This window comes from Mastomys coucha, unplaced genomic scaffold, assembly GCF_008632895.1.
Source record: "Mastomys coucha isolate ucsf_1 unplaced genomic scaffold, UCSF_Mcou_1 pScaffold6, whole genome shotgun sequence".
NCBI lineage: Eukaryota > Metazoa > Chordata > Mammalia > Rodentia > Muridae > Mastomys > Mastomys coucha.
Genome location: NW_022196912.1, coordinates 129609541 through 129625132, shown reverse-complemented (window position 1 = coordinate 129625132; position 15592 = coordinate 129609541). Strand labels below are relative to the sequence as shown.

The window sequence follows — 15592 nt, the reverse complement described above, 5'->3', positions numbered from 1 at the left end:
GTTGCTTTATATTGAATATGATCTCAAATGCTTCTAAATGTAAATTAATTAATGGTATCAGCAAGCAATGAATGTCAGCCTAGCCCTCTTAGTAGCATGTGGGATGGGGGTGTAATGATGCTCTGTGGATGAAACTGGAGCATGCTAATGTTATGCAAAGCACCTGAAAGGACTCTGAGCCAGTGCCACTCTGGACAATAAAGCAAGAAGGTAGACACCCACTAACAATGCAGGAACAGTGGGAGTGTGGATTTAGTTATAAGTGCTCAAAGCATGTGTCCGAGTGGCTCCTGGCCATGCCCATTTAGGAAGAGCATGGAAGTTCTATTCCCTATGGTTTCTGTTATGAGGTAATCAGTCCAAGAGTCTCAAAGAGAATAAATTCAAAATTCTTTCTATGCTGGAGTCAAGATTCTCCAGGATAGATATACCAAAAAAAAAAAAAAAAACCAAAAAACATGATTTGTAAACAATTCACTAGAAATTGGATGCATGTTGAAACACCACCAGTGGCTACAGTTTAAATTGCCACAGAGATAGCCTGTCACCCGATGGGAGGGGTGGGAGAAGCCTCTAGTTTCAGGCTGGCTGCGGAGCCCCGCGGCAGCTTGGATTGCTGCTGCACTTCTGTGCTTTGTGCAGATGCTACTCATTAGAAATGTGACTCAGCTCTCTCCTCATTTAAGCACTCAACAGAAAATAATGAGTTCTGGGCTTTCACACGTTTTTAAAAAAAAAAAAATATGAAGAAACATCTATCTGAATACAGAAGGAAAAATGTGTAAGCTGTAAGTGCCCCCCAGCGCTCGGCTTCTGAATAACTCTCAGCCATTGCTCTGAAATGGCCACCCAGTTGGATGATTATAATGTCCATTAGTTCCCACTGGGCTGCTTTTGAAGGGAAATAACAGCTGTGGGTAAAAAGACTGGGTTATAGGCATCTACTGGCACTGTTGTGGCTACCTATGGTGTGAGGTCATCCTGCTGAGTGGTGGTTTCAAGGAACCCAGGAGCCAACATAGTGTGAGTGTACGGGTGTCATGGTACTCTGGCTACACTCTGCCAGCTCCCCTTGCCAACTGCTCTTTCTGGGCTAGGGGGGATGTGAGCTACTTGCCACTGCTTCTCATCTCTATGGGTCCAGGGCCCACAGAAACATCTAGAAAAATATGCCAGCCTCTTGTGGACATCTGTCAAGAGAAGCCCTTGTTCTAGCAGAGCAAATGGTGCTGTCATCCTACATGAGAAAGGCTTCAAATACTTTCAGGGAGTGAGATGCTGGTGCTGGACTCCCAGCACAGGTATATGCTATGTGTGTATGATAGGTAGATCAGGACCGAGGAAACTCAGGACTGAGGAAGCCTTGATGCAGGTTAGGGGAAAATCTCCAATGTCCCCTGATGCTTAGCAGCACACCACAGTCTTAGACAGAAAACACAGCCCAATGAGATGACATGATGGACGTTTATTAGAAAGAGCTGTTGAGCCTGGAAAAGGCCTACCACACACACCAGGGAGTCCGGCTTGCCAACCGTCCCCATTCTCACCCTTAGAGATGAGCTGCTTCTCAGGCTCCACACTGACTTCTCCTGAAATCCAGAGTCCTCTGAGGACTTTTTTTTTTTTTTTTGGCAATTAAAAGTCTGGCAAGGCCTGCTTGCAACCTGCTCTGAAAGCATCTTGAACATAGAGTCAAAGGTGGCTATACTTTGACACCTTAAAAGCCCACTGAAAAATGTGACTCAGCTCCAAAACAAGCTTGGTCTAACATCCTGGTTGAATGAGCCAGGATTATTCATTTCACTAACAGTTGTACTCATTATAATCTTCATAATCTGAGAAGCTTTTGCCTCCAAGCTAGAAGTCTTATCAGTTTCTTACTTTGTACCTTGGATCTAGCTAGCAAGTCTGCCCCTGAATAGCATGATGATTTCTCCTGTGCCTACCTGCCTTCAATAGACAGACAGTTGTCTAGAGCCCAAACCTGAAAGCCTTGCTGTTTTGGGTACCATGTCATCTTGATACCCTATCCTAGATAGGTAGGTATTCTGTTGTCCTGAGATATCCCCATTAGAAATCTCCAGGGGTATAGGGATTGCTCAGTTAAAAACAGGCCATCCATGGACCAGACCTAACTCCAGCCATGTTCAGATGCCCTTGTCCTCTTGCCATCTATGTCTCCATTCCTATCCTGAACACTTTTCCTACAGACTGGGAACAGAACTCTTCCTTGAGTTCTTAGCACTAGATTTCCTGCAGTGGTGCCTGGAGCTAGCACAGCCTCAGGGTTCAGAACCTCCTTGCATGCAGCCTCACTCTTCTCATACTATCCAGAGCCTGTGGTCAGAAGGACAGCTGCTGGGAGCCTAAGAACTGAGGCCACTCACTCTGCTAAGATGTCCATACCCTACAAACAACATACAAACAGGTAAAAGACAACCCAGGCCACAAGGAGTAGGCTGAGCATCACCTTGGCTGGATGAGTCTCATGGTCTATCCTGGGGTGTGCATTTGCCGTTGGGGCCTGGGACAGAAGCTCCAGGTAGGGCAGAAAGCGCCGAATGGTCTTGGCCAGGGCCACCTCGTTCTCCAGACTGAACCACTTTTTATTGTCTGCATTCTGTTGTAAGGACCTGAAAAGCAAAGAGAACAATGACTCAACCATGCTGAGGCTGAGATGGGGGCAGGTGCGAGCGTGGTATATGCACAGCCTCAGAAGCCTGCAAGAGTGCAGCTATACAGTGAGTTGATGGTCAACACCTCTGCATCCCCTTGACCAGTGTTGTTTCTTAGGAAGCCTGGCCTCAGTGTTCTTACTGTGGGTAGAATGCAGTGGAGCTGTTGGGAGAGGTTGATAATGATGTCGGGTCACTTATCAGTCCCTCATGTATAAACACACTGTCCACAGTGTCCTTGTGACATTGCTGACATGAAACGGATGGAAATGGAACACAAAAAAGCGCCCGCTACTGGCAGCTGCAGCATGAATTCTCCAACTAAGCCACGTGGCTCAGATCTGTCATCCTAACACTCAAGAAGCTGAGGCAGGGGAATGGAAAGTTTAATGCCAGCTCAAATAACCTAGTAAGATCCTGTTCAAATTAAATAATTGAGAATTCCATACATGTATGTGTATTTGTACCAAATCCACACTCAATTGTGTATCCTATATCCACCACTACTTTCCCTTCCCAACTTCATTTGATTTTCTTCCTTCTTTCTCTTTTTGGTTTTTTAAAAAAGAGTTTCTCTGTGTAGCCTTGGCTGTCCTAGAACTTAGTCTGTAAATCAGGCTGGCCTCAAACTCACAGAGAATCCACCTGCCCCTGTCTTCTGAAAGCTGGGATTAAAGGCACCATTGCCCAGCTTGCTTTTCGTTTAAAGTCACTGCAGTGACTAATTTTATGTTCACTGGACACAGGCTAAAGTCATCTGAGAGGAAGAAACCACACTTGAGAAAATGCCTTCACAAGATCAGGTTGTAGGCAAGCCTGTAGGGCACTTTTTTAGTTAATGATTGGTATGGGGTTAGGGGGATCCTTTGTGGGTGGTGCTATCCCTGGACTGATGGTCCACAGCTTCTACATCAGCTCCTGCCTCCAGGACCCTGCCTTGCTTGAGTTCCTGCTTCCAATGATGAATTGTTCCATGGAACTGTGAGTGAAATAAGCCCTTTCCTCCCCAAGTTTCTTTCAGTCATGGTGTTTCATCACAACAATACTAACCCAACTAAGACTTTCAGAGTCTACTTAGTGCTGCCTGTATGTGTATGAATGAAGAATCAGCTAGTCCTACTGGAACATGGGTAACGTCTCAGGCACCACAACCCTGAAAAGAATTAACCTTCCATCCTCCAGCAGCCATTAACTGCATGTGTCTTTAAAAGGAGATTTAAGGGATAGAGGTGAAGCTCAATGACTGTGTGGGTACCTAGCCTCAGGATCCTGGTTCAATACCCAGTACTACACATACGCAAAAAAGCATCTACAGTGCTGAGAAAGGCAACCAGAGAGAGGGATGACATGACACAGAAGGGAAGGCAAAGAGAGTCTATGGAAAAGGAAAGGGGTACTTTAAACCCTACAAAATTCTGTGAGATCTGAACAAAAAAAGAGAGTATGGCCTTGTACTGTAGTGTAGAAAAGTCAAGCATGACCCCCACAGCAGGTTCCAGGCTCACCCCACCTTTGTTTTAGCACAGGGGTGACATGAATGATTTCTGACCTACAGAGTGATTGTTTTTACACTCTACTAACTTTGTGACATGCTGTTGTAGTGCCAAGGTTCCACATAGCAGCCACTCTGCTGTCAGATGGTCTGTGTTAACATCTGTGTCATAGATGTCCAGGAAGAGAAGTCTCAAGCTTGTAGAAACAGTTGAATGTGACTGCATTAGAGGTCAGCAAAAGCCATGGTGGCTGTTAAGAGAGGTGTCAGAGGAGTGGCCAGTCATAACAGATCCTGAACAGAGTCTGAACAAGCTGGGACAGTGGGACAGAGACTCTATAACCGGAAGACCCATGTAGAATGCCATGGCAGAGGTGGGAGGAGAGGGATGTCAAGAAGACATTGACCGATTAACCAATGGCTGACCCCATGCTCCTCCCAGGTCTCTCTGAGAAAAAATCCCACTTGCCTTGTTGCCTGGGCATGGGCAGCAGGCCAGGTGCACTGAACATTCTGTCTTCTACACTAGTGCTCACTGCCTGTTCCACCCATGAGGGTGCCTTCTGATGGAGGAATGAAATGCAGGCAAGTTCATTGATGAGCCAGGACTAAAACCATATACATAAACCACACTGCTAATAAGAGTCAAAGACTTCTCTAGCAGACTGAGTGTGATGGCTGCGAATGCTGACAGAATGCTTTGGATTCTGATTACTTTCTGGCTTTCAATTCATTAAGCCTCTTGTTTAAGTCTAGAAAAGAGATGGGAATTACTCAAATAGGTCAGATCCTCTAAGCTACTGAGGGCCCTGGCTGTCCACATCATATTGCCTCCAGAAACTTTCCCAAATCTTCAGTGTCAGCCACCATTAGCTCACCTTCCCTCAGACCTCTAGTAGTCCCACCTTCCAGCCCCTAGCAGGCTCCTGGCTGTGCCCTTCAGGATGATCCCAGCAGAGAGAACCTTCCCACCTCCTCTCTTCTGCCCTGGGGGAGACTTCACAGCTGGAGGCTGCCACTTTTCTGAAGCAGAAGTAGAGGCTACCCTACCCACCTCAGGCCTGGCCTCTCCTGGCTCACTCGGCTCTCTTAGATCTCTGCTGGGCAAGGAGGTGACATCACCACAAGGCTGTGGCACAAAACAACTACATTCAAATGTGCAGTTGCAAGACTCTACAGCTGTTCTACTTGTGTTCTTCATTTGGTTTCTCAATGCTAGTGTTCACTGGATATTTGTGTAATTATAAGTATTTCTTTCATTATTTCATTAGCTATAATTCTAAGTGGTTGCTTTACAGTACATAGTATTTACCTATAACTGAGCCTGTTACAGGCACCTGTAAGTGGTGACCTATGGGAAACAAATATAGGAAGCCTGTGAACTTTCTCCCTGCTGTCCTTTGTGTGACCATCTATGTTGCCACAAATTGCATTTACAGTTACAGACAAGCCCCACAATGCATCATTTGTTGTTTCATTGATCAACTCTGCATGAGATTGAAATAGTGAGGTATTACCGCAAGTTGCTAGTGCAACCACAGGTCCCTGGTGCTCAGTGGCTTTTGGGGAACACATCCTAGTACATTAGGCTGGCTTCTTTTCCTCCTCTCACAGTTATGACAGGAAAGCTGCTTCAGCTCCTAGATCTCTGAGAACATATTAAGTTCACCATTTCATCTGAAAGGTGCTCTGAGGCGTGTGAAGTTCTGGGTTGATCTTCCTTTTATTCCCCTTTGACCAAGAGCAACCAGCAACCACACAACCTTCCTCTCTCTTCCTTTCTGCTCTCTTGCTGGGTTTTGGAGCCACTTGATCACAGAATATCTTGGTTTTTCATATTCATTTTTCTTGGGGGAGTCATATAGCTTCGTAGGTGTGGTTGTTTAAATGAGAAATGTCTCTTGTGGGCTCAGGTATTTGAACACTTGGTGTGCACATATTAGGTAACAATTTTCTCAAGAGATTGAAACATTCCATTCAGCTGGGGAGCTCCTTAAGGCAGAAGTTAACCAACTACAAATACTTCCAGGAAGTCCCTGAAACTGATCAGATCTTCTAGGCTTCTCCCTCCCAAGAATATTTAATAAAGGCTTCTGAGAGTTGCTCTCAGACAAGCCTAGCTGCCAAGAATACTCTTGGGGCCAAACCGGACTAGCTACTTGAAAAAGACCACCAGCTGAGCTACCTGAAAAATGTTGAGACCAGCTGAGCCACCTAGAAAGAATACTCACCAACCTGTTGAACTACCTGCAGGCTATGCAATGTGCTCCAGGCTACGAGGTTTGTGGACTGTCACCCATACTGGGGTGAGTTTTGATGATGCAGCTCTCTGGTGAGCCATTCCTGCTTCTCTAAGTAACCTCTTGCTCATATTCCTCTGAATAACACAAAGCCTCACCAAGTTGGACTTTGGTGGTATCCATATGGGGGAGTCACTATCTGGAGTGAGTAGGTGTGTGTGTGTGTGTGTGTGTGTGTGAGTGTGTGTGTGTGTGTGTCTGTCTGTCTGTCTGTTGCATTTTCCCAAGGAAAATGTTCTTATATATCACCAGTTAGTGGCACTTTTGGGGGATGTGATGCTGCTTTAGCTGGTACAGCCTTGCTGGAGGACAGGCTTTGAGAGTTTATAGCACTGCCCTACTTGGGGTTCATGTTCTGGTTTATGTTTATGGACTTTCTTCCTGGAATGATAAGCCATAATAAACTCTTGCTTCCTTACAGATGCCTTTGGTTATGGTGTTTTATTACAACAATGTCATTTTCACCATGTGGAAACAATTTTGATCTTCTGCAAATGGCTTTTTCTTTCTGACTATACTTCAATCTTTCCCTCCCTGGGGCTCTGCCTTCATGCATATTTGGTCCTTGAATGTCTCTAGACTCAATGGCAATGCTCACTTTGCTATATTTTCTCTGTTTTCTTATTGTTGTATCTCTAGATTTGCTACAATTTTCTACATGCATCTTCTAGCATGCATTCTTATCTCCCACCTCTTGCATCTGTATCATTCCATCTGAACTCATAGGTCTCACTTTCCTGCCTCTTCTTCTGTTTAATAACCCTTGATTGGATTCTACACTGTATTTTTTCTCTTTGGGTGATATATACTCATGTATTTCCAAAGCATTTTTCTTTTTCATTGCTGCTTTTGTCGTTGCTGTGGCTGTTAAGAGTCAATCTAGCTATGTCGTTTAGTTTGGGGCTTGAACTCATGATCTTTCTGCCTTGGTCTTTCCAGTGCTGGTATTATCATGCCTAGCTGCCATTAGCCTCTTGCCCCCCTATTCTGACATTCTGCTGACTTCTTGGGAACAGTTATACCCTTCAAGTCTTACCTGTAAGGTGAGTACAGTGGTGGTTATCTACAAGTTATTCCTCTAGAAGCCTGAAATCTCTGCTGCTTGATCTCAAATGTTGTCTCCTTTTTTGAGACAACACCTTGCATACTGTGGAAAGGTTGGTGTGTCACATGGTGGGGATGTCCCCAAGCCCCCAAGATATGGTAGGTTCTTTCACTGCTCATGGTGACTACACATATCTCCAAGGTCTTCCCTGCATAGCTCTTGCTGTTTTGCCAACATGTAACACCAACTGCCTTACTGTGGTCAATGCTAGCAGGTACCCAGCCCCCACTGTGTTCAACCAACTTAATTCCATGAGTGGTGATCTGGGGACATCAGAAAGTTACTGCTTGTTCTTTGACTCACTGTCTGTCACCCTTGTATCTAAAGGGCCTGTTGTTATTTGGTTTGTTTGCTTCATGCAGAATAAGAAGGTGTTCTTTTTGCACTGTCTTGACCAGTTATTTAGAGTCTCAAACAGGGCACAACCAATGCCCATCCTATCACAGCAGGATAGGTGAATTGAAAAGTCTCCACATAGTGGATACTATTTACGCTTTATAAAGAATGAATGTACCATTGACATCAGATGCAGCCTGATGAGGACAAGTATATCAGAAATCCATCACAATGTTCATCATTATAGGAAACTCATCTACAAACAAATCCAATATAGACACTGGATAGAGGGGTCTGTGCACAAGGCATAAAAAGAACTCTGGATGGCTGAAACATTCAGTTTATTGACCTGTGTTCCTGGCACTCACATGCTAATGTCAAAAGTTCTCAGATTATATGTAAGAGAAATCCTACTTTACAGAATGTAAAATTTACCTGAATGAAACAACACAAGCCCCCCAAAGAGTGTTGACACCCAGCTGTGTCCCCTACAAAGTGGCCTTCTGAAAGGATCTGGCTGTCTAATCTTCCATCCTAGTCTGGCCACCAGCATCCCCCTCTCTCAAGCCACTCATCTCTGAAGACTCACCCATCCCTGTCTAGGGTGGGATTAGGCTCCTGGGACCACTGTTAGCATGCCTGTGAGACCTTGGCCCACCTCAGTCAAGTCACCCTATCCACTCTCTAGACTGAAAGCTAGATGCTGCTATAGCTATCATGGGCCTTCCTAACTGCCCAGGGTCTTGCTGGGCTTAAGTACAGAGCCCTTGCTGACTTGAGTATCATTGATATAGCATTCGAAGCAAGGCATTATCCATCCCTGTAGAATCTATGGGGCCTGAGTTGTGGCACCACATCATTCAATTTATATGGACCAGGCCCCAGACAAATGAAACTGTTTTTCTCACAAGAAATCAGTCCATGGATCTTAACAACCTATCTACACATGGGAGCTCAAGACAATGACTGGGGGTCTGGCCTATGCAAGTTTTTCAGTCATGTTTGATTGCTATCTGCTGTCACTGAGCTTTCTTAGAACTAGGGGAAATGTCTTTCTCACTACAGGCTAGCCTGTACCACCTTCTATCCTAACAGCAAGAACTGTACTACATAGGAAAAAAAAAGCTACTCTGAAGAGATCTGGCTGTGGCCGCATGCTGATCCTACCATACTCTGTGTGTGAGAGGAACAGACATGCACAAACAGCAGATGCAACCTGGCTGTGGCCGCATGCTGATCCTACCGTACTCTGTGTATGAGAGGAACAGACATGTACAAACAACACATGCAACCTGGCTGTGGCCACATGCTGATCCTACCGTACCCTGTGTATGAGAGGCCGCATGCTGATCCTACCGTACTCTATGTATGAGTGGCCACATGCTGATCCTACTGTACTCTGTGTATGAGTGGCCACATGCTGATCCTACCATACTCTGTGTATGAGTGGCCACATGCTGATCCTACCGTTCTCTGTGTGTGAGAGGAACAGACATGTACAAACAGCAGGTACAACAAACTGATTCCTGTGCAAGTGAGTCCCAGAACATTGTTCTAGATAACAGGTTCTGGGTTTTAATGTCAGGCTTCATAGAATACATTCTCTTCCTTCAAGATGCTCTTTTTGGCTGGTGTTTTATGTCAATCACCCACAGTATCTAACCAGGAAGCATATACCTTGTCTGAAATACTTTGAGGTTTGGGAACTTCTGGATTTGAGTGATATTTGTTTAGGCAGAGTGAGATATTTGAGCAGGAGGCACAAGTTTAAACATGAAATTCAGTTGAATTTTACATAAGACATAGAGTCTAACATTCACTTTATAGAGTCTTTTTGGTGAACTCTCCCTCCTGCAGGAGATAACCTTGTAAGATCACATAATGACTCCTTTATCCTGGATAGTCTTTTAAGATCATTTAGTGACTCCTGTGCCTAGTAGAATTACTTGTATACACTATTTCAATACTAAAACCAGTTTCAGATATTGGATTTCTAGGTTAAAGGTACCTTAATTTGTGTGTGTGTGTGTGTGTGTGTGTGTGTGTGTGTGTCCATGTGTGTCCTTCCAAAGACTTCAACACTACATTTTAAACAAAATCAGATGCAGAAAATTATATGTACCATCATATAAAAAGGCATTTCTGGGAGGATGCCATGAGCCAGAGGAAGATGCAGTACCACCTGGAACATTGCCAATGTCACACCTGCAGTGGACCAGGGAGGGAAGCAGTACTTAATCCCAATGTGACCACTACATGCCATGTTTGGGTTTCTACTGTGACCTAGACATACTTTAGAAAATGTACTTGGGCTGCAAGTGGATATAACTCATTATAAATTCCTCACATAAAAGTTAACTGGGAGTCAAGTACCAACTGATGTTTCACATAACAAGACATATTTTCAAGGATGAGTTATTGCAGTAACTAAAGGAGGAGAATTGGGAGTTCAAGACTAGCCTAGAATGCAACACATCCTAGGGTAGAAAAAAAGAGAAAGAAGAACATAAAGAAGAATAGAAAGAAGCAGGGAGAAGGAAGGTGTACTGGCTGGTTTTGTGTGTCAACTTGACACAGGCTGAAGTTATCACAGAGAAGGGAGCTTCAGTTGGGGAAATGCCTCCATGAGACCCAGCTGTAGGGCATTTTCTCAATTAGTGATCAAGAGGGTAGAGCCCCTTGTGGGTGGTGCCATCCCTGGGCTGGAAGTCTTGGGTTCTATAAGAGAGCAAGCTGAGCAACCCAGGGAAAGCAAGCCAGTAAGGAACATCTCTCCATGGCCTCTGTGTTAGCTCCTGCTTCTTGACCTGCTTGAGTTCCAGTCCTGACTTCCTTTGTGATCAACAGCAATGTGGAAGTAAGCTGAATAAACCCTTTCCTCCCCAACTTGCTTCTTGGTCATGATGTTTGTGCAGGAATAGAAACTCTGACTAAGACAGAAGGGATTGTGAAAAGAAGAAAAGAAGAAAGGAAAACTGGCAGACAGGCAAGCTGCTACTATTATGGGTTATGCCAGTATATATTTAAAATTCCAGAGAGAAAATGCAAGTCAAAACTACAGTGAAATACCATCTCACACATTAGAATGGCTATTCTCAAAATACAGAAACAGATACTGGTGAGGATGTGTCAAAGGCACCCTCACATTGCACACTGCTGCTGAGAATGTACATGTGTAATTGTTGTGGGGAACAATACAGAAGGTCCCAGGAAGAATGAAAGTAGGACTGCCATGGAATCTGCTCATCTGCTCCCTGATATTCATCCAAAGGAACTGGAATCAAGTGTCAAGGAAATGCTGGAGCCAATGCTGATTGCAACTCTATTCACATGTGCCACAGTAGGAGATGAGTCTAGGCATCTATTGTGGACAAATAAACATACACCATAGACTTTCATGCAGCTGTGAAGAATGAAATCCTATTCTTTGCAACAGAGTAGATGGAACCAAACAAGGAGCATGCTCAATGAAATAAGCTAGATATTTTAAAAGAGCTAAATAAAAGGCATGTTGTCTCTCACATGGCCACACTGAATGGAGGATAGTGGACACTTGCTGTTGGAATGATAGGGAGGCTGGACCCCACGAACCAGAGCACAGAAAGGGATAGATCCTGGTGAACACAGCACGGGTCTGGCCACAGCTCACAGCAACACACCCTGTTCTTTGAGAGGCCTGGAGAAAGAGAGACACTTGAGCTCTATACACAAGAGAGGGCTAAAGAGAGGAAAGGCAGGTGGTCCTGATCTGATCCGTGCATGCCCCGGGTGCACAAATGGCAATCAGACTAAATTCATACATTTGTGCCAAAAGAAAAAAGGTTTCCTAAAGCTGCGATTCAGAAATTTCCCCATCTCTGTTTCTCTCATGTGAAAAATCAGGTATGGCAGTCAATACCTATAATTCTAGCACTTAGCAGCTAAGGCAGGAGGAAATACCATGGGCTCCAGGCCAGCTTGGACTGCAATGTTAGATAATTGCTACAGTGTGGTATACAGAATACCAAATAGAAATACAAAAATAAAACCAGCCCTTGGTGTAGGATATTTGATCACATGATGAACCTCAAGATTGTGTTGTTTACTGGAAAACCCTGTTTCTAGTTGTAGTGCAGCTGAACCTTAGCACATACCTTTAACCCTCTGCCCAGAATACAGACACATTCTTAGCACACACCTTTAACCCTCTGCCCAGAATACAGACACATCCTTAGCACACACCTTTAATCCCAAACAATGAAGGTAAAAGTTTGTAAAAGTAAGCACGCAAGTTTGAAAGTGATGTGTAATTGAGTAGCAGACAAAGTGACAAATCAGAGAAAGATTTGACAGAATGGGATACGACCAACTCTCACAAGAAGACAGGAAAGGGAAGTTACTTGAGGGAGCAGTACAGAGAGAGAAAAAAAGGAGAGAAGACAGTTTTACTGGGAGAGTTTTACAGAGACAGGTTAAATAGAGAAAAAGTTAGACACAGGTGAAGACAGATTGAGCCAGAGAATGAGAAGGAACCAGAAGATTAAAAAAAAAAATTGCTAGAGTTAGTTTGAGGCCAAGCAGAGCAATTCAGGAGGAATAGAGAGAAGCCAACTTCAATCAGTCAGCTTGGAAAAGAGTTTGAGCTAGAACATCTGAGTTGAACCAGACAGAGAGAGCTCAGAAAGAGCAAGAAAAAGTAAGCCTCTTAAGTAGCAAGTCTCAAGAAAACATTCTAGGCCTCGATTAGATTGCACATAGGCTAGAAACCTCCGGGACTAGGTCTGGGTGAAAAGAAAGAGGTAGTAAGCCTTACTTGGCAATTACTTCAGGAGAATGAAAATTATTATTACACACCCTGCTTGTTGCCAATGTCTGGTCCAGCCCATGGTAAACACATAATTTATGGTGTAGTTCAGAGTTTTGTGCATCTCAAACCACAGCTAATTTTCCTGACTACTTCTTGGTGGGTGGAATTTCATTTTCTATGTTATTAGACTGCAATTTAGCTGGTCCATTTACTCTTCTGGTATTTCGTTTATTTTTCTCACCAATCGATAATCAATGCAGACAGAGGCAGATCATGAAGGTGCCTTTAAGTGGCCTTATTTGTCTTGTTTGTGTCTCTTCTGAGCATGGGACATAGTTTGTGACCCTGCAGTAAGTCATGATGACTGAGTGACCACCATCACTCTGTATACTGTATGGTAGCAATCAACATGTACTTTTATCTGATCACTTAGCTTCAAGGCAACCAACAATTTATGGGAACATTTCCACCTTCTGAAAAGTTTGAATGTCTCTCACACCTGGACTCCACGCTTCGTGCTCATCTTTGAATGCACTGTGCTTTTCCACCCTTGCATATGCTGCTAGAAGTTGCTGTGTAATCTGTAGGATTGAAAGAAGCTAAGGAGAGCACAGAGAGAATCAGTGACAATCCTTTCTGTCACTTGGCTTCACATGGAGGCCTGGGCCAACCAACATGGACTGTGGAGGTGGTATTCATATACACCAGTCACCTAGTCCTGGTTCCCATCTCAGATCTGCAGAAGACAGCCAGCTCTTGGTTCTCAGTGATCCTGTGTGTGCCAAGCCTCACCCTTCATGGTGATATCTAACACACCCTGTGCTGATCCCATATGGCTCTGTCCAATTCAGATTACCGCAAGGCCTCTTCTACTTAAGGCAAGGCATCTATATGTGGGGGACCACAAATGAACAGCTGTGCTTGCTGCTCTCTCAGCTTATGGATCCCATGGGGATCCTCAAAGAAAGACCAAGCTCTCTTCTTTGTCTTCCCACTCTCCATCTCCTCTGAAAATGGAACTGAAAGTTCGCATATATTAATAAGCATCTTATCACTGACTTACCCTGTAAATCTCCTCTTCCCATTTCTTAAAAAATTGAGACCCAGTCTCATTCTGTAGTTCAGGCTAGCCTTAAGCTTTCAATCTCCCTGCCTCAGCCTCCAAGGACCAGGACAAGAAGCCCAATGTGTACCCCACAATGTTCAGCCTTATCTTCACTGTGAATGAATCACTGATTTGAGGCAAGCTATTCTGTCCCTCTGGAGAGAAGTCCAAACTCCATTTCATGGCCAGCTGTGAATCAGCTGAGGAAAACTTGAAGGACTCTTGATGGCCGTTGTCACCAATCTTGTCATTCAGACAAATTGCAGATCCCTTCGCTCTTCCCTTCTTTCATAAATTCAGTGACTTTTGTGACTTACGCTAGTGGGGGTGGGTTCTGGTAGATCAAGAAGGAAGTGTCTAGGGTAGGAAAGGAAAATGCTAAAGCTCCTACTCTCTAGGGGTTGGGGACACATGGGCTCTTTTAATTAATAATTGAAGAAGTCTGTTGCTTGGAAACCTGGGGTGATGGCTATCTGTGGATTTACAATCAGACACAGTTATTTAAAATGCTGAAGAAGACAAATGGAAGCAAATCACAGTGCACAGAGGAGAGAGGTCCAAGCACCGCTAACGTGCATGCCCCACTGGGCTCCACACATCTCTTGGAAGCTGTTTGGCGTAGGGTATGAAGCCTGTACTTCAAACAAAAGTGTCCAAGGGTCAGATTTTAAAGGAGGCCACAGATTAACCAGGAAGCAAAGGCAAAGTGAGAGCAGCAGCGCCATCCTAAGGCAGGAGTGAGGAATACAGCAGGGGCTCCCAGGCTCCGGATGAGCATAGCTACAGGAAGCTGGATCCCAGGCTCCGGATGAGCATAGCTACAGGAAGCTGGACAGAGTTGCAGCAAGACAGTATAGCACCAGAGTGCAGTACTCAGAAAGCATGATGCTGGTGAATGAAGCAGAAGGGACCATGACAAAGGATGTTTCACCTGAGACATCTTATTAAGCCAAAATATGAACAAAGCTTATATAATGCCACTGGCGTTTATATTTCCAATTAAAGCACAGCATATTATTCATAAAGTTATAAATTACATAGATAATGATATATGCTGAAAATAGTTGGTACAAATATAATGTTGAGTCATCTATTGGAAACAGAAAAGTTATTGCACAAATAGGGCCACCAAAAAAAAAAAAAACAGCAAAATTTCAAAAAAGTTTAAATCTAACAGCAGATTGAAAAGCAATAGCATTTGACTCTCAGATTTACAGGCTAATGCACAGAAATTGAGAGAAAGAAAAAATATCATATGCTTTAATTGTTCCAAAAGGATGTGAAATGACAGTCACAGGTGTATAGAGAAAAACTCAGGGGTAGGTGGCAGCAAGGCCACAGTCAGAAGCAATGTAAACAAGACCTTCAACTTAACCAGGAAGTTACAAACAGTAAATCTAAAGACAGTAGAAAGAAGAAAGCCCAAGAAATAAGCTTTTTAAAATTATTTTAAACAGATGAAAAGAAAACTTAAGTTTAAACTGTCACAGGGATTACAGACACACAGGGCTGAACCGTTTCTTCATGCTGACAGAGCAGCACGTGGGCACTAGGCTAACATCCTGGAGGTCTCTATGGAGACAGCTTTCTTTGAAGAGGCTCACAATGAGAGACTGTGGGACTTATGTACAAAGAAAGAGGATGCTTAAATATATCAGGGAACAGATCATTTCAATGATAAAGAAAAGTCTCCTGGTGACTTTGGGGGTAAAAATGGGGAATTGTGCAATTGACAGGTGACAATGACATGGTGGAGAATAGGGGGATGGGAAGCAGGGGGCAGGAAGCTGGGA

At 44.0% G+C, this 15592-nt stretch overlaps 1 protein-coding gene across 2 annotated transcripts in view; it reads right to left on the bottom strand.

Moving 5' to 3' along the window:
• Ptprn2 (protein tyrosine phosphatase receptor type N2) overlaps positions 1-15592 on the bottom strand; it is a 790024-nt gene that overhangs the window by 450858 nt on the left and 323574 nt on the right. For both annotated transcript variants that reach the window (XM_031356691.1, XM_031356693.1), the window contains exon 5: positions 2471-2633. In XM_031356691.1, the coding sequence (XP_031212551.1) occupies positions 2471-2633 (163 nt within the window). The remainder of the gene's footprint in view (positions 1-2470; positions 2634-15592) is intronic.